Source organism: Mustela lutreola, chromosome 2 (genome assembly GCF_030435805.1).
Source record: "Mustela lutreola isolate mMusLut2 chromosome 2, mMusLut2.pri, whole genome shotgun sequence".
In the NCBI taxonomy this organism is placed as follows: domain Eukaryota; kingdom Metazoa; phylum Chordata; class Mammalia; order Carnivora; family Mustelidae; genus Mustela; species Mustela lutreola.
Window position 1 is genome coordinate 217,349,091 of NC_081291.1, and position 19,733 is coordinate 217,368,823.

At 40.6% G+C, this 19,733-nt stretch overlaps 1 protein-coding gene across 1 annotated transcript in view; it reads left to right on the forward strand.

The window, feature by feature from the left end:
* Positions 1-18,218, forward strand: part of TTC3 (tetratricopeptide repeat domain 3) — a 135,865-nt gene extending 117,647 nt beyond the window's left edge. The window contains exons 38-46 of the mRNA XM_059164710.1: positions 110-206; positions 1,502-1,602; positions 4,296-4,386; positions 4,814-4,915; positions 9,296-9,657; positions 11,460-11,586; positions 11,773-11,913; positions 15,413-15,505; positions 16,682-18,218. Coding sequence (XP_059020693.1) covers positions 110-206; positions 1,502-1,602; positions 4,296-4,386; positions 4,814-4,915; positions 9,296-9,657; positions 11,460-11,586; positions 11,773-11,913; positions 15,413-15,505; positions 16,682-16,747 — 1,180 coding nt within the window. The 3' untranslated portion in view covers positions 16,748-18,218. The remainder of the gene's footprint in view (positions 1-109; positions 207-1,501; positions 1,603-4,295; positions 4,387-4,813; positions 4,916-9,295; positions 9,658-11,459; positions 11,587-11,772; positions 11,914-15,412; positions 15,506-16,681) is intronic.
* Positions 18,219-19,733: the final 1,515 nt, after the last annotated feature.

Consider the following 19,733-nt stretch of genomic DNA (forward strand, 5'->3'; position numbering starts at 1 on the left):
AGGATGTTGTGTAAGTCTGTCTGTGGCATGATTCAAAGCTAGGCCTTTGGTTATCTCCCTGGTTTGGTTTGGTTTTGTTTTCAAGAATTTTTTTCCTTAATATTTGCAGTAATACATTTACAAATGAGAAAATGAAAGTAGAAGAATGTATAAAGAAAGGGAAGGAGAATTATGAAGAGAGTCTTCAAAGAGCTGTGGCTGCAGAGGTGAGTCTAAGACACTTGGTGATGGACAGTTACGGCAACGTATGTTTACTTTCTCTTCAATTATATATGAGTCATAACGGCATTGCCAAAAGGTGTGGAGTCTAGGGGATATCCTGTCACGTTTTTTTACCCTTAAACTTACATTGTGTTACATAGCTATACTCACGATGTACACCAGATTTTGCGATCTGCTTAACTATTATTGTAGTTCAGTCCTTTTCCATGCTGTACACTTAGAATGGCTTTATCATATGTAATTAAGTGATATACCATGAAGTAGCCAACCATAAAACATACTTGCCAGTACTATTAATATACTCTCAAAAGGAAAGAATATGCTTTTCCCCCCAGAAGAACATATACCAATGTCAGTGTACTGTTTGAGACACTGCTAAGACAAAAATCAAAATAATGACCTCTGGCTTTATTTTATTTAGTTCCCAAAATATGGCTGTCTTTGTTTTTCCAATTGAGAAGTAATGTTCTTGGTTGGTGTTTATATCTGTGATTATTCTGGGAAATTAAAAAAAAAAAAAGCTTAGCTTACGTAGTCTACAGATGCACTTTTGATTAAATATCGACTGTGCAGTTGCTTCTAAGGATAAGAGGGGGGAAGAAAATCAAAGTACATATATTTTTGGGTCCTATGCCCATATCTGTATTCATAAACTTCTTCAGGTCCCATTTACCACCATTTGGACAGCCCGTCTACCTCGTGGGTCCGGGACTGACACCTGCATTAAAACAAAGCACTTCTGTATTTCTGTAGTGACTTAACGAAAATGGCCAGTAGGCTTATCGGGAAGCTAAAGAGTCTAAAGTTTTAAAAACCTGCCCCAAAGGCTTTTGAAGTTCATAATGAGAGCAACTTCTCGGAGGCCTTTGAATTTGAGAGGGTGCAGCCTTGGGGTTATTCTGCAAGCCCCTGGCCCTCTGCTCTCCAGGAACAGGACCATAGGTAATACACATCAGGTGTGTCCATGCAGGTAGCCTGGCTCCGTGCTCATACATGGCTCAAGCAGTAAGCCATGTGGAAAGTTCCCTATCTGAGGAAATGTATCATTGAAGGTAAAATAATTTTACTGTCATTATGCTACTCTGTATTTAAATCCAGTTTTGTTTAATTCCTATTTACTTGTGTGAAATTATAACATAATCCAGGTTCTAGTGATTCTGTCATCATCTGTCATTTAAGAAGAAACTTGAAAGTAGTTCAGAATGTTTAGGTTTTAACAACCTAAAATAGTTTGTTTCACTATCTTAAAATACTTAAACACTCTCTAATCTAATATTAGGTATCTGTGCTTGAGAACTGGAAGGACATGGTTGTGTACAAATTACAGATCCTGGAATCACAGGCAGAAGGGTATCTTAAGAGCCTGAAGCTTCTGGGCAGGTACTGTGTGGTATCACAGATGTTCGTTCTGGCATGTCATTTAGTAAATCCAGGTTAGAGCTGATTTGAGAAAAAAATGTTTATATTAGACAGGACCTTTTTTTTTTTAAATGTGGGCTGGGCATGGAGGAAGAAGGGGCTTGAACTCATCACCCTGAGATTAAGACCTGAGCCAAAATCAGATGCTTAACTGATTGAGCCACCTAGGCGCCTCAAGATCATTTTATTTATTTATTTTTTTTAAAGATCACAAGTAGGCCAAGAGGCAGGCAGAGAGAGAGGAAGGGAAGCAGGCTTCCTGCTGAGCAGAGAGCCTGATGCGGGGCTTGATCCCAGGAACCTAGGATGGTGACCTGAGCCAAAGGCAGAGGCTTTAACCCACTGAGCCACCCAGGCGCCCCAAGACCCGTTTTAATAGTTAAACAGTCAATACATGTTCAATTGTAGAAATATCAAAATATACAAACAAAACTAATAAAGATTATCCATAATTCTAAATTGATGTGTAACTAGTTAGTATTTTGGAATAAATCATAATCATTAAATGTTTGAAAAAAAAATTTATGGGTTTTTTCCACCAACTAATATATAGGAAGCTCACTTTCATGTCAATAATTACATTTCTCTAACCTAATTTTGTGAAATTGGATAGTGTTCTAACATACAAATGTGTTTTGATTTATTAAACAACACTGTGATGGTATAGTCAGGTTATTTGCACATTCTATTAATAAAAGCTGCACTTCAGTGAGTTTCCTTGTAGCTAAATTTTTATGCACATCATTAATCATTTCCATGCAATAAATTTCTGGAATGATGATCACATTTTCAAACTTTTTAAAAAATTACTTTATATAAGAATAGTCACTTAACAGTTTTAGTGGTAGACTGAGAATGCAATGTCACTTCCAAAGATACTCACCTGTGATCCTTTTTTCAAATCTCTGTAATCTGTTTTGTTTTGTTTTTTAAGATTTTATTTATTTATTTGACAGACAGAGATCACAAGTGGGCAGAGAGGCAGGCAGAGAGAGAGGAAGGAAAGCAGACTCCCTGCCGAGCAGAGAGCCCGTTGCGGGACTCGATCCCAGGACCCTGAGATCATGACCTGAGCCAAAGGCAGAGGCTTTAATCCACTGAGCCACCCAGGCGCCCTCAAATCTCCATAATCTTTACTTGTTTTTGTTTGACTTTCTTTCTGGAATAAGGTTTACCTGGGAGTTCTAAAGGGTCTTCTTCAGTCTAGCCTCAGCACTTTCTGTGTGGATTTTCACACAAGGGATTATTTTTCATCTGGTCTCTTTATCATATTCCACAGTCAGGTTTTTCATCCTTCTCTGTGCTTTTTACTTTATACTTCAGCTCTCAGTGTTGACCCTCTGAGGGTCATGGAAAAAGATTTTTCAAGATACAGTTTTTTCACATGAGAAAACGTTTCTAATGAGAGAAAACTAATATGCTGATTCGAATTACAAGACTGGTACAGCTGCAGTGGAGCTGCAGTGGATTTATCCGAAAGGCTGATGTTTCATCTGGTCATGGGCTACACGTTATGGCAACTCTGGAAACGGAGCTCGCAGCCCTTCCATCTGGGAGTGTCAACTTCATCATGAAGCACCACAGTACATGTAGCTTCTTTCTTAGGGATTTTGTATGAACTCTTTCAATCCACCAATGGATAATGAAAGAGAAAAGACATAAAAGGAATGTTCTGGTTTTTCCTTAAGATATATAATGAGAACTGACACAACCATGGATTGATAATATTACTGATTTCCCAGTTAGGAATGGAAAGCTTGTTTGTCACTTTTAGTAAAGGTGCTGAGATAAACACTTACAGTCTGTTAGGCCTCACCCTTTATTTTACCATAATGTAAGGGTAAGGTTTTATTGAAATGTTTAAGTGTTCCAGGTTGCCCTTTTATTTATTTTTTTTAATGTAAAAACAGCCTTTGATGTTAAACATGAAGATGTTAAATGAAAAATGGTCAGATCTTCAAATTTAGGGCAAGAAACTAAAATTCAGGAGAATATGCTGTCTGCCCACCAGTTCGGGAAGTTTGGTTGATCAGTAATCAGATTTCCTCAAGTGTTTCTACTGGTGAGTCTGCAAGATACATAATACTTTAAAAATAGTTTTCTATGTGGGGCACCTGGGTGGCTCAGTCTGTTAAGCATCTGACTCTTGATTTCCGGTCAGGTCATGATCTCAGGGTTGAGAGATGGAACCCCACATTGGGCTCCATACTCAGTGGGGAGTCTGCTTGAAGATTTTATCCCTCTGTCCCTCCCTCAACACGTGAGCACTCTTGTGGACCCTCTAAAATAAATAAATCTTTAAGAAAAATAGTTTTGCATGTGTGATTATGTTAAATATATCTTTCTGGAGGGCCTGGGTGGCTGAATTGGTTAAGTGCCAGTCTTCTGCTCAGATCATAATTCCCTGGTCCTGGGATTGGGCCCCATGTCCTTGCTGGGCAAGGAACCTACTTCTCCCTCTCCCTCTGCCTGCCACTTCCCCTGCTTGTGCTTGCTGTCTCTCTCTCTCTGTGTCAAATAAAATCTTTAAGAAAATAATGTATATGTAATCTTTCTCATGTTTACATGTTTTCATGTGCACTTTAGTGTTTTTAACTTTTAAAAACATTTCTGAAGTAGACAGTAAGCGATTTCATGTTTTTCTGCTGTTTCAGTGATTCTGCAACTTACCCTGATATGAAGTCTGATGTCCATTCATGGGAATCGTTTCTTTCTAAGGTTAGAAAAGAAACTGAGAAAGCAAAGGTAAGTTATAAAATATTCTGTAATTCTTTCAAAATCTATATGATTGATTATAGTTCTCAGGAGATAGGTTAGTGTCACTGAAACTCTTTTTTGAACTGTTTAAAGCAATATGTATTTTTTTTGTTGTCATTATTAAAAGTTTTTCCTGAAAGTAATGCTGTTTTCTTAATTATATGTCTTAAACTCTGCCTGTAATTGAGAAAATTAGAGAAGTTATATTTGATAAGGCTGTAGAGCATTCCAATTAATATCTAATTTTCAACTTCTTTCAAGAAATAATTGTTCTGATACTTTGCATTTCTGTTATATTTCCTGGAAGAGTGTTGACCATTTGTAAATATTTAGTAAGAAAAAAGTATTAATTCACAATGCTGATTTTCCCTGGGAATTTATTAGATGAGCTTAATACTTTCCCTTCTACCTACAGTCTCAGTGTGAAGAACAAATTCAGGCAATTAAAAATGGCTCTCGGCTCAGTGAACTTCCTAAAGTGGAGATTCCCCAGCTTTCATTTCCTATCTGCAGCACAGTAAGTCTGTCACACCTTCTTTTTTTCTTACTTTTTTCTTTTTGTCCGTGTGAAGAAAAGAAAATGGAACAGTAAACCACAGTTTCTTTCTTATTTGGCCAGACTAGATGCTTGTTGTTTGTATTCCAGGAGTGGGGATGAAACGGATTAATAAGTTGCCTTAGTGCTTTCATTATTGGTGCTGCTGGTTAACCCTTTAGGTTTTATAATAAACATTCTTATATAAATGGAAGATGAGTCTTCCTACGTGAGTGTCTGAGGACAGGACTATAGTAAACACAGGGCTGGTACCTCTGCTTTCTTCTCTGGATACTGGTATATGTGTTTCCTGTGTGTGAATGAATAATCCAAGATGATCGGGTGGCTGTGATTTAGACCAACTATGTCTACAGATAAAGTCTTATTCCTAGATGCTGTGGGTATAGGACCAAAATTAAGATCTGTTTTTTCATCAAATATAGACAAAAAAGTGCTATACCTGAGACATACAAAGGTTTTGTTAGTCTGATCTGTTGTATTTTACTGCTAATTTAAGGTATTTGCTGAATCTTTTGAATAATAGTGATTGCTGAACCTGGCTCTGTATTTTAAAATATGCAGCACAGTAATGGAAAACTATTTCTGTATTGTGGACTTTAAAATTTGGCTACACTAAGTATCACTTTATTGTATTCTCGAGTACGTATTTCTTACTTGGGCACAGAGCAGATGTTCAGCCAATACCACATTGAAAAGAATTAAGCCCAAAGGAGATCTGACTAAAAGAATTTAAAGAGGTACTCTATTCGAGAGTTGATTAGAGGTAGGTTTCAGAATATTTGGGGACATTAAAATCTTCTGGTTGTGAAATAGTCTGCAGTAAGGAGACTATTTTCCTTACATCCTGATTAGCACCTTCCTGCCACTGGCAGATCTCTGGGCTGTTCCCCAGCCTGGAGCACCAGCCTCACCCTCCACCTTCTGCCTCTTCCTAAAAGCCCAGTCAAGGCCACCCACATTTGTGCCTCACCCTGTGACCCTTCTGTCAGGTGCGTTAAGTCTCCTTAACATAGGTGACTACACTCGGGAGCTTGATCTTGAAAGTCTCATTCTAGCCAGTACCTTGCTTACTAAGCATGCAAGCTTATTGTGGTTTCACCTGCCAGAAAATGTTTGGGTTCCTGAGTAGCTCAGTTGGTTGATTGTCTGCCTTTCGCTTGGATCGTGATCTCAGAGTCCTGGGATCGAGCCCTGGATGGGGCTCCCTGCTCTGCAGGGGGCCTGCTTCTCCCTTTCCCTCTGCCTGCCGCCTCTCCTGCTTGTGTTCTCTCTCTTTAATAAATAAATAAAATCTTTAAAAATAAAAAATAAAAAAATTTGGAGCACCTTGGTGGCTCAGATGGTTAAGCATCTGCCTTAAGCTCAGGCCATGATCTCCAGATCCTGAGGTGGAGCCCCACATTGGGCTCCCGGCTCATGGGGAGTCTCTTTCTCCCTCTCCCTCTGCCTTTCCCCCTGCTTATGCTCTCTCTGTCTCTCAAATGAATAAATAAAATCTTTTAAAAATTTTGAAATAAAATAAACATAAAAAGGTTTGTGTTCCTCCTGCTTGTGCTTCCTCTCTCAAATAAATAAATAAAATATTTTTTAAAAATAAATAAAACGTTAAAAAGTTTGGCCGCTTTGGGGCGCCTGGGTGGCTCAGTGGGTTAAAGCCTCTGTCTTTAGCTCAGGTCATGGTCCTGGGGTCCTCCACTCAGCAGCTTCCCCCTCCCTCTCTGCCTGCCTCTCTACCTACTTGTGATCTCTGTCTGTCATATAAATAAATAAAATCTTAAAAAAAAAAGTTTGGTCACCTTGAACTGAGTAATATACTCTGTTGAGATCCATTTTCTTCTCTCCATAGAAAAACATTTTTCAGGACGCCTGGGTGGCTTAGTTGGTTAAGCAGCTGCCTTCGGCTCAGGTCATGATCCCAGGGTCCTGGGATCAAGTCCCAGATCGGGCTCCTTGCTCGGTAGGGAGCCTGCTTTCCTCTGCCTGCCTCTCTGTCTGCCTGTGCTCGCTCGCTCTCTCTACCTCTGTCTCTGACAAATAAATAAATAAAATCTTTATAAAAAAAAGAAAAACATTTTTCTCTGTTGAACTGAGTAAGATAGTAGAGTTTGATGTAGAATTAAAGATCACTTATTTATGTTTCTCAGTTTTGTTTTGGTTTTTTTTTTTTTTTTTTTTTTTTTGAGATTTATTTGAGAGAGAGTTTGGCAGGGAGGGACAAAGGGAGAATCACAGGCAAACTCTGTGCTGAATGCAGAGCCTGAGGCAGGGCTCTGTCTCACAACCCTGAGGGGTTGGTTGTGAGGGGTTCATGACCTGAACCGAAACCAAGAGTCAGATGCTCAACTGACTGTGCCACCCAGACCCCCCTTTTTATTTTATTTATTTTTTTTTATTTTAGAGAGTATGTGTTTCTAAGTTCTTAGTGGCAGACATGGAAGGGAAAAAAAATGTGAGATCTCAGTAGAATGTTTGCTATTAATTTTTAGTTGTATCTTATATAATTTTATAAATACACAAAAGAATTTTTTATTTTTTTTAAGATTTTATTTATTTATTTGACAGAAAGAGAGATCACAAGTAGGCAGCGAGGCAGGCAGATAGAGGGGGGGAAGCGGGCTCTCTGCTGAGCCGATAGCCCAGCCCGATATGGGGCTCGATCCCAGGACCCTGAGATCATGACCTGAGCTGAAGGCAGAGGCTTAACCCACTGAGCCACCCAGGTGCCCCAACAAAAGAATTTTAATATCTAAGCCTTGGGAACTCTTAGGGTTCCAGGAACTTAAGTAATAAGTGTCCCTAAAAACCATTAGCTTCGTGTGTCATTTTCCCCCATTCATTCATTGGGTATTTAGTGGTGATCAAGATTAGATGTGGTCTGTTCCCTCAAAGGGCATATGGGTTTGGGAAAGAGAGTCATTAAGCCCATAATTATAAGTAAAGTGTGCCAGGGTTTTTCATAGGAGCAAAAAAATGCTTTAGCAGCATAAATTAGAAGGCATTAACCTAACCTAGAGGTCTGGGCCTCAGCAGAAGATTCCCTGTTGGAGGTCTCAGTGAGTCAGAGATCTGGAATAGGAATTAACTAACCAGTCAGAAGGAAGACATGGGTGTGTGTTTGAGAAAGGGTGGATGGTGTGATACTTGGAGGGTCAGAGTGTTTCAAATGGAAGAAACAGCATATTTGGAGACTAGAAAAACAGAGAATACTTCTTTCATGGATATAAAAGAAGTTCAGTGTGACAGAGGAGGGCTTTGGTGAGAAAAATCATGAAAGTACCCAGGGGCCAGAAAGAAGGGAACCTTGCTCTGTAAGGTGTGTTTAGCAGTTTGACTTTTCCTGAGGTCACTAAGAAGCCAATATAGGTTTCAAGTAAGGCGATGCCATCAGCTTGCCCACAATGGAGAGCAGTGGGAGAGGGGCTCACCGTCAACAGCTGTGTCCTGGCTTAGAGAGTGGGGGTCGGGCTGGAGGGAGAGAGCAGGTTTGAGAGGTATTTAGGATGAACAGTGGAAAGAACTATACTGCCTGTGAGATGGGGCAGGGGGGCATGGTGTGTGTATTTGGGGGAGTTAAGTCAAATCTGGTATTCTGTCCATGAGGGGGACACCCAAGACTGAGCTGAGCCTGATTTTGAAGACACTGAGTTTAAATGGCCTTGGATTTGCCTAAGAGGAAGTTTGGATTTGTAGGTTTGGATCTGAGGAACACATTCAAGACTAGAATCTTTTAAAAAGTGGGCATTATCAGTACTAAGCACAGTCACTGAGGCATGAAAGAATGTGAAATGTCCTGGGGAAAAACGTGAATCTCCACCCCAGCAGCGTCCTAGGGAACATCCACATTAAGGCACAGACAAGCATTAAGAACTGCAGGGAGAGGGGCGCCTGGGTGGCTCAGTCAGTTAAGCATCTGCCTTTGGGTCAGGTCATGATCCCAGGGTCCTGGGACCGAGCCCCGCATGGGGCTTCCTGCTCAGCGGGAAGCCTGCTTCTCCCTCTCCCCGTCTCACTGCTTGTGTTCGTTCTCTCACTGTGTCTCTCTCTCTCTGTCAAATAAATAAATAAATAAAATCTTTTTAAAAAAGAAAGAAAGAACTGCAGGGAGAGCCTGGGAAGGGGCTGCAGAGAGGTGGGCGGGAGGCCAGCAGTGTGGAGCCCCGGAGAGCTCATTTTAAAGTGAAGATAAAGAGCAGTTTTCTCAAAACAAAACCGTTTAGTATATTGTATTCAAGTTTCCTGTGCACTTGAGCACCCAAGTTTTATTACAATTATGCTAAATCGTCAGTCTTGTGCACGGATGTTTCTCATAGTGATCCAAGGACTATGGTATATTCTTCCCAGGTTCTTCCTGCAGGACTTCCTGAGTCTTCAGGCCATGAAGATCACGGAACCTCCACTTCTTCGAGTCATGGGCCTGGAAACCAAACAGCAGTTCCTGAGGATTCAGGTCTGGTCTCTGCCAGTGATGGCCCAGTGAGGGCTTCCTCCCCACCATTAACAGGATTGCTCTGCCATCAGCCCGAACTTCCCCAGCTGCCAGAGTATAAGAGCACGAGCCATGAAACTCCGCCCAAACAGAGCCTTGTGGCTGATCAGAAACTACCTGTTCTTCCAGGACGTGCTACCCGCTCAAGCCAGTCTCCAAAAAAGCCGTTCAATAGTATTATCGAGCACCTGTCAGTGGTATTCCCATGTTACAACAGGTATGGATATAAAGTGCCTGTGACTCTGTTAAATACTTCGTTGAACTGAGGTTTCCTGATCAGATAACATTATGGCCAGTTAGGGGCTAAAGTGGAAACAACTCCATAGTTGTTTTACTCAGAAAAGATAGGTGCTGCATTTTTTTCTTTTTTTCTTTTGTAAACATAGAGGTGAGCATTTTAAACCAACTTTTTGATGTGTGGATCTAGACTGAAAACACTGAATCCTGGTTACTCCACAGTCATCAGAACCTAGGGTAATTTGCTAATATTTTGATGAGGTCAGTAACATGCTCCAGTCCTAGCATGAAGTCCCTAAATGAAAAAACAAAACTGCAGAGCATTAGTTTCGTATCATTTGGGGGAGGAAATACCACCTAGCAAGGAAGGCAGCAACAAATTACACCTTGATAGCACCTCTGATTTGTTAGAGGTGTGATGTTGGGAGGACTGGTGTGATTTGATAGTGAATCAGGCCTGTGGGTGTGTTACAGAGGGTCCTTAAGGGTGGAGATTGCTGCTTTATCTAAGCCAGTGAGTGTTTGCACCACAACCCCTGGCCTCAGTCTCCAGGTTGGTATGAGGGAGCAGAAGTGCTCCCTGTCTCAGCCAAGGAGAGAAGCAGTGAAGGTAGTGTCTCAGGGATACAGCTAGGAAGAGGGGGGAATCCACATCCCAGAATGACCCTCTGTACTCTGTCCCATGTGATTTCTGTCTTTGATACAGTATTAGTTGCAAGTTTTAAAATTACACTTTTGAAACAAAGTAGTGGCTAAATTATAATTGGCTAGAATTAATGTTTTGCATCTATTGGTGGAGCCCTGCTTGTTTAAAAATAAGTATATGCCCATTGGCATATCTACCCTAAGTTTGAGAAATATTGTAAGTTCTCCCAATAGCAGTCCCCATGTCAGTTGTAAAAAATGCTCATCATAGGGGCAGCTAGGTGGCTCAGTGGATTAAAGCCTCTGCCTTTAGCTCAGGTCATGATCCCAGAGTCCTGGGATCGAGCCCCACATCGGGCTGTCTGCTCAGCAGGGAGCCTGCTTCCTCCTCTCTCTCTCTGCCTGCCTCTCTGCCTACCTGTGATCTCTGTCAAATAAATAAATGAAATCTTTAAAAAAAAAATGCTCATTATAATTACCAGAAGTACCTTACAAATAAAATGGTTTGCAATCCTGACTAAATTGGGGAGAGTTTAAACAACTGAATAGAAATGCATCCTGATTTTCTGAAAATTAAAACATTTGAGGTATTAGTGCTTCAAATATCAAGTTCCTATTGATTAATGGTTTAATTCCATCCACTGGTACTTGTGAAATATTCAGGCTTTGAAAACCTTGTTGTCAGGTTTTTTTAAGGAGGCAGTCAACAAATCTAGTTTCCCCCTAGGTAAAGGAGATTTTACTGATTTCAAGTCAGAACCAGTGTTGTCTGATCAGTCATTGATTTAGCATAAAGCTACAATATATCCAGCCTATATGAAATTCGGTTTCAAAGTAGATACAGATACAAAGTAGATACAGATATCCCAGATGGATCTAGCAGATTAAACTGTTCTGTTATTTTAAAATTCTAGTAAAATAAATATTTAGAAATAGTACCGGAATTTTCATAATACTTGTAAAGAGTGATTCTCTTGCTTTTATGTACAGTTACCATTGTTTAATTTTGTTTGTGTGTATTTGGTTTCTTTCTTATAGGTGTTGGGTTAATATGGGCACATAATATTTCCACGTAGTAGAAAACTTTGACTTTCTCTTGTCATTTATCTCCACTTCCTTTTTTTTTTTTTTTTAAAGCACTGAGCTTGCTGGTTTTATTAAAAAAGTACGAAACAAGAACAAGAACTCACTCTCGGGATTGAGTATTGATGAAATTGTCCAAAGAGTGACAGAACACATTCTGGATGAACAGAAAAAGAGAAAGGTCAGTGTTTCATCCAGCTACAATAAAGTGGTCCACTTTGTTTATAAAATATGAGAATGAGAAAAAAGCAAAAAAAAAAAAAAAACCCACAACTGTATCCAGCCAAAGTCTGGAGAACTCTTCAGTTAAGATAGAAGATCTGGGTCACTAAACTTGCTTCTTTCCCCACCCACTTTATCTCTGTAGCCAAATTCAAATTCAGGAAAGGATAAGAAATTATCTGAGGCCAACTCTGCTGCTTCTATGACCAGGGCCTCCCAGGGTCCATCCTCCGTGATTGCTGGACCATCACCCAAAACCAAGGGACAGAAGACAGAAGATTCCCCTGTGAGTATTACATGTGTGACAGTGGAGTCAGTTTTGTTTTTTTAATGTACAAAATAGTTAATCCATGATTTAGCCCCATTCTTTTCATTTCTAGACCTAATTTATGTGACCTTAAAATTAGAAACCAGGGGCTCCTGGCTGGCTCAGTTTGTAGAGAGTGCAACTCTTGACCTTGGGGCTGTGAGTTTGAGCCCCGTGTTGGCCGTGGATTTACGGTCTCTTAGATGGCTTAGTCACTTAAGCATGGACTCTTGATTTTGGCTCAGGTCATGATCTCAGGGTGAAGACCTTTGACAGGCTCTGCGCTCAGTAGGGAGTGTGTTTGAGATTCTCTCTCTCCCTCTTCCTCTGCCCCTCTCCCACTCGTGTGTGTGCACTCACTCTCACTCTGTCTCACAAATAAATCTTTAAAAAATATTAGAGACGAAATTTAGATGTACTTGAGTGTCCCATTAGAACAGTCTGTGAAACAGTGAGGTCATCTCTGCTTTTGTGGGTATCTGTGGGTCCCTGTTGGGAGACGCCCCTGCACTCTAGACCAGGGGAGTTCTGGCCACATTGTAGGAACTAGGCCTACTGACAGTCAAATACAAGTTAATTTTTATATTAAGTGTGATATTTTGAATAGTTGGGGAAAATGATTTTTGAATCATTTTATTTCCGTGTCACCATGGGCTTTGGAATCCGAGACCTGGTTCTGTCATTTAGTCGCACTGTGAGCTCAGATCATACGTGCTTGTTGTGGCTGTTGTGTGGATGACGTGCTGGAATAGAAGGGTCTGACTCTGTGTTCAGGCAGGTCTGGTAGCTTCCCTTCTCTCTCCCCTCAAGTGCCTTAAGGGGGCGAGGGGCACTGCAATGTGCTAAACTTGCCTTAATTTGATATACAGATTTAAAATGTTCTTTGTTCTTTTGGGCAGTAAGAATGTTACTTTTACATAGTTTTTTTTTTTTCCCCCATAAAATACTGTGGTAGTTATCTCAGTTGATAAGGCATTATACTTGTCTTTATAATTAAGAAACCAAGGCACAGATGATTCATGCCGCTTGCCAGCACTCCTTCATTCGGTCTGGGTGTGTAGCATGCAATTCCCTAATCCTCACCACCCGGACCCAGCTGATGCTAGGGACTGTGTAGTAGGAACCAAACATGTGGTTGAAAGAGGCCATTCAGGGCTGCATGCTCCGGGTTAAATTCTGGTATAAAGCATGTTTTCCCCTTTTGTCCAATTGTGATACCAGTTTATTTTTTTAAAGATTTTATGTATCTATTTGAGAGAGCATGAGCAAGCCTGAGTCGGGGGAGGAGTAGAGGGAGAAGGAGAAGCAGGCTTCCCGCTTAGCAGGGAGTCTGATGCCAGGACTCAGTGGTGACCTGACCCAAAGGCAGGTGCTTAACTGACTCAGCCACTCGGGCTCCCTGGTATCAGAGTTTAAATGAAATGAAAATTAGAAGAGTTCCTGGCCCCGCAGTGGAGTCAGCGATCCCTGATTGCACAGAATACTAGTTTGCTGGCTTGAACTAAACAGCAAATCTTTGTGTGAACTTGTGTTTTTATTCCTGCTTTTCATTTGTCCACCAATCTTTGGATATTCTCCAAACCGCATACACTCATTTCCCAGAGCGGCTGACTCCAGTCAGAGCACTTAGGAGCACGCGGAGCATTCGCGCAAGACCCCACCAGAGTGCCTCCCTCTCCCCAGGCTGCTGACGGCCCGGGTGCTGTGTGGCCCTCCCGCCGGCCGGATTCTCCGAGCCGTCCTCTCTGACAACCCCCCACCCCCGCCTGAGATCGAATGCAGTCACCGTCAGGGGAGAGAGTACTTTCTGCTTCATGGTTGTTGGCGATCATAAAGTTGTAAAAGCTGACTTATAAGAAGACTGTGCCTTCAAACTGGGACTTAGTTTGATAATCATAGTTAGTTTTTTAAAAATTAAAAGTAGTTTGCTTAATCTTTTCAACTTACAAAAGCAGTGTTGTATACTGTTCATAGTAGCAAATACAAATTCAAAGCCTTTAAAGAACCCCAAAACCCGCCCTCGGGTAACCAGCATTATGATACCAGTATGTATTTTTCTAAACTCCTTTGTCTGTGTGTTTATATGTGAATTTAGTCAAAATGATACTTTTTTGTGTCTTTTTTTCCTACTTAGAAATGTATGTGTCCATCTTTTCATGCTAATAAAAATAAGTCCAGTTAACAGGGTTTTTCAAGCCAAACCTAGCTCTGAGCTTTGCAGAGGCCTTAATTTGCCCTTCCATGGGACTGACACTTCTCTTGCTCCCCTGACCCTCCCCTCAGGGGCCACAGAGTGGAGACAGAGCACCTCATTTTACTGTATCTACCACATCAGTGCCCCGGGAGAGACAGAAAACCCAGTCAGCAGTTCAGGGTCTTCAGAGCCTTTAGACACTGTCCCCATCTGCATCCCTGACCTTAATCCCACAGCCAGGGCTGCTTTCATTCACTCGCCTGACAGTTTATGGAGAATCATTTTGGGGCCAGGTTCTGTGCCATTTGCTAAGGATATAGATGAACAGGACTGCTTCCTGGCCTTCAGGTGCTCAGAGTTGGGAGGGGAGGAGGAGTTGGAAAATAATGGTGCAGTGTGGGTAGGTGCCGGGAGTTGTAGGGGGACCTTGTATCTGGTGTCCTGGGTGGCACTCGGGTCTGCTTTCACAGAAAGTGCTGTCTGTGCTCACCAGACTGTGTGCTGCTTGAGCCGGAAACTCTCCCATTCAGCTCTGTGCGCTCGTGGCCGCACAATCCCTGACCTCAGATGTTTGCTGAATGAGCCATCAGTTTGTTTTGTTTTGATTTGCACACGTAATCCACATTCATAGAAACTTTAGAAAATAGCAAAGAAAAAAGTTAAATCTCTTAACTGAAAGTAACTGCTGTTTGCATTCTAGATCTTTCCAGGCTCTTTATAAGGTATCTCTCTCTATGCCCATTCTCCTTATTTCAGAAAAATCAATTATGTGATTATATGATACATACTGTTTTATAACCTGCTTTTATTCAGAGGGTTGTTGTCACCAGCTTTTTGTGTCAGGGAATTTTGGACTTCCATCATGATTTCAGTTAGCCCCACAATAGTCCATGGGGTGGATGTTTCATAATTTATGTTTCTGTCCCCAACTGTTAGATAATTAGATGAGTGATTAATTTATAATATTCATACCATAGTTTGGGTGTGGTTTGGGATAATTAGAAATTTGTAATAATTTCCTGGGAACCTATTAGCCATATAAAACATTTTTTCCTATGAGAAAATTAGAACTTTAAAGGTGTATTTTTTCTTTTTTGTGTGTTTGTAATTTTTCTTAAGAAATGCTATTAAAAAATAAGTTGTTCCCTCAGCCTGCTTAGCTATAATTGGGAGTAATTTTCCACCTTAATGACAAAAGTATATAAAGGCCACTTGTAGAAAGAGCTTATGTAATAGAAAGGAATTGAGCTATTCTTTATTACTGGGACACGTTTGTCTCCACAGGCATCGGGGGCAGCTTCCTGTGAACTATGCCATGATATATTCAAATCCAAAAATGTGCGTGCGCTAAAATGTGGACACAAGTTTCACAAAGGGGTAAGAATTCTCTTTGGCCATCCTGATATCATGAATTTTGACTGTTAAGTATTTTGAACATAAAAAGGGACTTTTTTCCCTCGGTGTCAATACTTCTTGTATTTTCAAAGCACTTTCTGCATAAGCCTCCTTGTGCCAGTGTCCATTGTCTCCCTTTTCAAAGATTGCTGCTGTGGAAAAGGGGAGAGGCCTCCTGGGCTCTGGGGTGTGCACTTCTGCGCACTGTCCTTTCCATCCATCACATCATGGGTGGAGGAGAACAGTCGTAGTTGGCTCCCTCAAATACATTGGTGCTGAAATTCAAAAGAGTATTTGTTTCTTGAAAGGTACTTTCTTACACACATGGATACATAGATGCACAGTGCAACATTTTGTCGATTTAGTGCAGTATATGAAGTACATTTAACATTTTAGAGGAGAAAAGCTAAACCTAACTGGGCCCATTATGCTAGATCCTGGGAGATCCTGACTTAGAAATTTTCAAAATCTTTCGATAAATATTTTGGATGCTGTGGGCATTCATTCTCCATGCCTGCTTCTGGTTAGGTCTCTGCCATGTCAGTTTATTAATCCCTTGAAAAAAGGGATTAAAAACAATACACTTACTAGGAGGAGTCAAGACAGCTCGCAGTCTCTTGTGTGGCCTGTCTCCTGCAGGTTTAGGGGTGTTGTACTTGGGCTCTCAGACTTAACACATACACCGAGCTCTTAGCAGCAACAGGCCGCCACAAGCAACTTGGGACCACAGTGGGTAGAAAGTTTCCAGTCAAGGATGTGGTATGGAGGCTGGTGGGAGGTACAAGAAGCAAGATCAGGCAGAGAGAGAATCGGTTAGAAATTGGGTGAGTCTCAGGACCAAGAAAATGCCAACCCCTGGAATGAAATGCCAAGACTGAAGCTGGAGTGTAGGGAAAGTGGAGGGACAAGGCCGTCCCCCTCAGATCAGGTTGGAAGCCCAGAGTCCATGGGTCAGATTCTGAGGCAAGATGATTTGTCCCTAGGGCTTAGGGCACACCCCTCTCTTGAGTAGGCGTCAGTGATCCTGAGTGTCGGGCAGCTCCAGGCCCCACCAGACATGGAGGTGAACTTAACCATGTCTGTTGAGGAGCAAGATGGGGGAACTAAGGCTCCCCGTGTTCCTGAAGACACTGACTGATTTCATTTTCTCATTTTCAGTGCTTTAAGCAGTGGCTGAAAGGGCAGAGCTCTTGCCCAGCCTGCCTTGCTCAGGATCTCCTGTAAGAAGAGTAGCCAGCACCTTCTGGAAAAGGCCAGCCTGCTTTCCTAGGTAGTCTTCTTCAGTTCACTGAAGAGTAATTTACTGTTTTGTTGAATTGGAAGAATAACAATATATTACTTCTGGTATAAAAAGCAAACATTTGAAGATTCTTTGCACTGTGTGTCGCAATGCTAATAAGTAGAAATCTTTAATACAATTGATGGTAATTTCCCTGCTCTTATTAAACACTTCAGTAATAACAAATAGTGGCTAATAAAATTATGTGTAGCCACATTTCTAAATTGTTGGGGCTGCTTACAGAGGTGCCTTCTGAGATGGAAGGCTTCTTTTGGGAAGTGTTGTGAGCACCTCAAAGCAGTACTTGAATTTAAAGTATTCTGACCTATTAAAGTCCCCCAGGTTAAAATTTTTACAAGTCAGTATTCCTTATAACATGCCTACATTTTTCCTCAAAGATTCTGCATTTAAATGGGCTTAAGCAAACACATTTCAATAATCTCTAGTAAATGGTAACATGTCCCCTGATTTAAACCAAAATATTCAAATCTTCTTTTCATGAGACACCATGTGCTTTTGCTTTTTCATTTCATTATTTTATTCCCCTCAGTAGATATATAAAGAGCTTATTTTTCATCACCCAAAAGATGGAGTCTGATTTCTTATTAGTGTCAGCCAAGACTTTTTTTTTTTTGCCTTGAAAATTGAGGCTACTTATTCATCACCCAATCCCATATTTGGAACTTCTTTGAATATCTTACTCTTACTAGCAGCATTTGTCCTTTTTCATGAGTTAGAAGACGAATGTTTGGGTATCTTTGTCTAACACATAGTAGGCACCATAGGGAAATAGTCACTATGATTCCCCTCCCTTATCCCACCACCAGAAAGAGGCACTTGTGTAGTTAGGCCGTCCTAGGTGTCTGTGTTTCACTTGTTCTGTGTTTGACATTTGTGCGAAGTAATGCATGCACTCTTATACTGTGGTGTGAGAACAAAACTTTAACTGCATTAGAATCTGTTAAAATACTAGATCTCTTTAGTGATTTGTAGTCAGTGGTAAATATAGAAACGTGAATTCTGGACACATTCCATTTCTCTCAGACATCAACAAAATGTTTTCATTGGGTTCTTTGTTCCTCTGGAAGCTCACAGTCCCAGATTCGTGAACTAATTTGGTCACCTTCCTCAGCCTTGGTTGCTTGTGAGTTTTGATGTCTTAGTGACTTCGTCTATAGATGCTCACTCTTTATTTTGAGGCAGATTCTCCTTGCAGGTCCCTGAAACATTGTCTACATGTTCACAAGAACAGAACTGTAGGTAGATATGTAGGGACCAGTTTGTAGCAACAGGTACAAAGGAAAAGAAGAGCAGCTGGAGAGTGAGAAAATGTGTTTTGTACATCAAACAGATATTGTGAACATGCCTTACACATGTCCTGGTGTAAGTTTCAAAATAAAGAACATTCTAAAATAATACCGGTTTACTGTCATGCTTGTCCATTTTCCTCAAAAAATTTTTAAAAAGAATTCTAGAAAATTCGAGATACTTACATTATCTTCATTTGGAAAAGAGGAGCCATGATACATCCAAAGACTCTAACCAAGAATCTTAGGAATTTTAGAGCCTGGATCAAAAAACATCCCTCTGTGCTAAATAAAGGTTGCTAAACTCAAGGTCACATGATTGACTATTTTATTTGTGAATAGAAAGTTTATATACAGATGATAGTTTACTGTTTTAGCTATTGTAAGATTTTTCTTGTGAACACATATAAGAATGTTGAAGCTAATCAAATTACATTCCTCAGTATCCATTTTCCTTTGAGGTGCTTATCAATTCATGGACGACTGAGGCCGAGTAGTAGGGTATCTCTTGGAGAATCTTCTGGTGAGCACTAACAGATGATGAAAGAAAACCAGTATTATCAATATATGTTTTTAATCTGATAACATTTAATTCAAAATAACACTTCATTCAAAATAACACATAACTTAAAACAGTGACTATTTCTAAGAGTTTAAATTGTTTTCTCTGCTGAGCAGCTTAATCTATGCTATAAATAATGGGAAATCGAGTAGAAAATTGAAATGGTGCCCTAGCAATGCAAAATGTTACTACATTTTTAAAGTAATTTCTAAGACTGTAGTGGAGGCATGTGGGCAAAAGTGTTCACACCACGGCAGTGAAGCTATTTTAGGTAGTTTTTCAATCAATTAACTCTCTCTGAAGACATGGATTAAAAGAAACTGGCAGGGGTGCCTGGGGGGGCTCAGTCATTAAGGGTCTGCCTTCAGCTCAGGTCATGATCTCAGTGTCCTGGAATTGAGCCCTACATTGGGTTACCTGCTCTGTGGGAAGTCTGCTTCTCTTTCCCCCATTCCCCCCACCAAGCTTGTGTTCCTCTTTCACTCTCTCTCTCTCTCTGTCAAATAAATAAAATCTTAAAAAAAAAAAAAATAAATAACCTGGCAGATGGGATAGTAGCAAATGTGGAAACTCCTCCTACCATAAGAGATACTTAGTGATGAGGCTGATAAAAATTAGACAGTAAAGTTGGTCAGAATGAGGACCAAAAACGTCTCCAATATGGTCCTTTATGAAAGAAATAGGAAATACATTTAGGTATGCTAAGTTTTAATCAAACTATATTAAAAGAAAAATTGTAAAAATAGTTAATCATCAGTCACATCTAATCCCTTTTTTATTTTCTCCTCTTTGTTCTGCCAAGGATCTGAGAAGGGGAGTCTCCCTTCAGGTAGTCCTATACCTTAAGTGGTTTGCTGAGAAGGATGGAATGGCAAGGCCTGGAAGCCAATGAAAATGAGCGTGTATTGAGTATATCCAGTTGTGGGGCACTGGGCTATTTGTTTTGATACAACAGTGAACAAGAAACCAGGACTCTGAAACTTGTTTCCCAGCTGAACAGACACTATATGGTGTGATTCCTGATGGTAAGAAAGGCTTTGAAGTAGTAGGTATATGATTAAT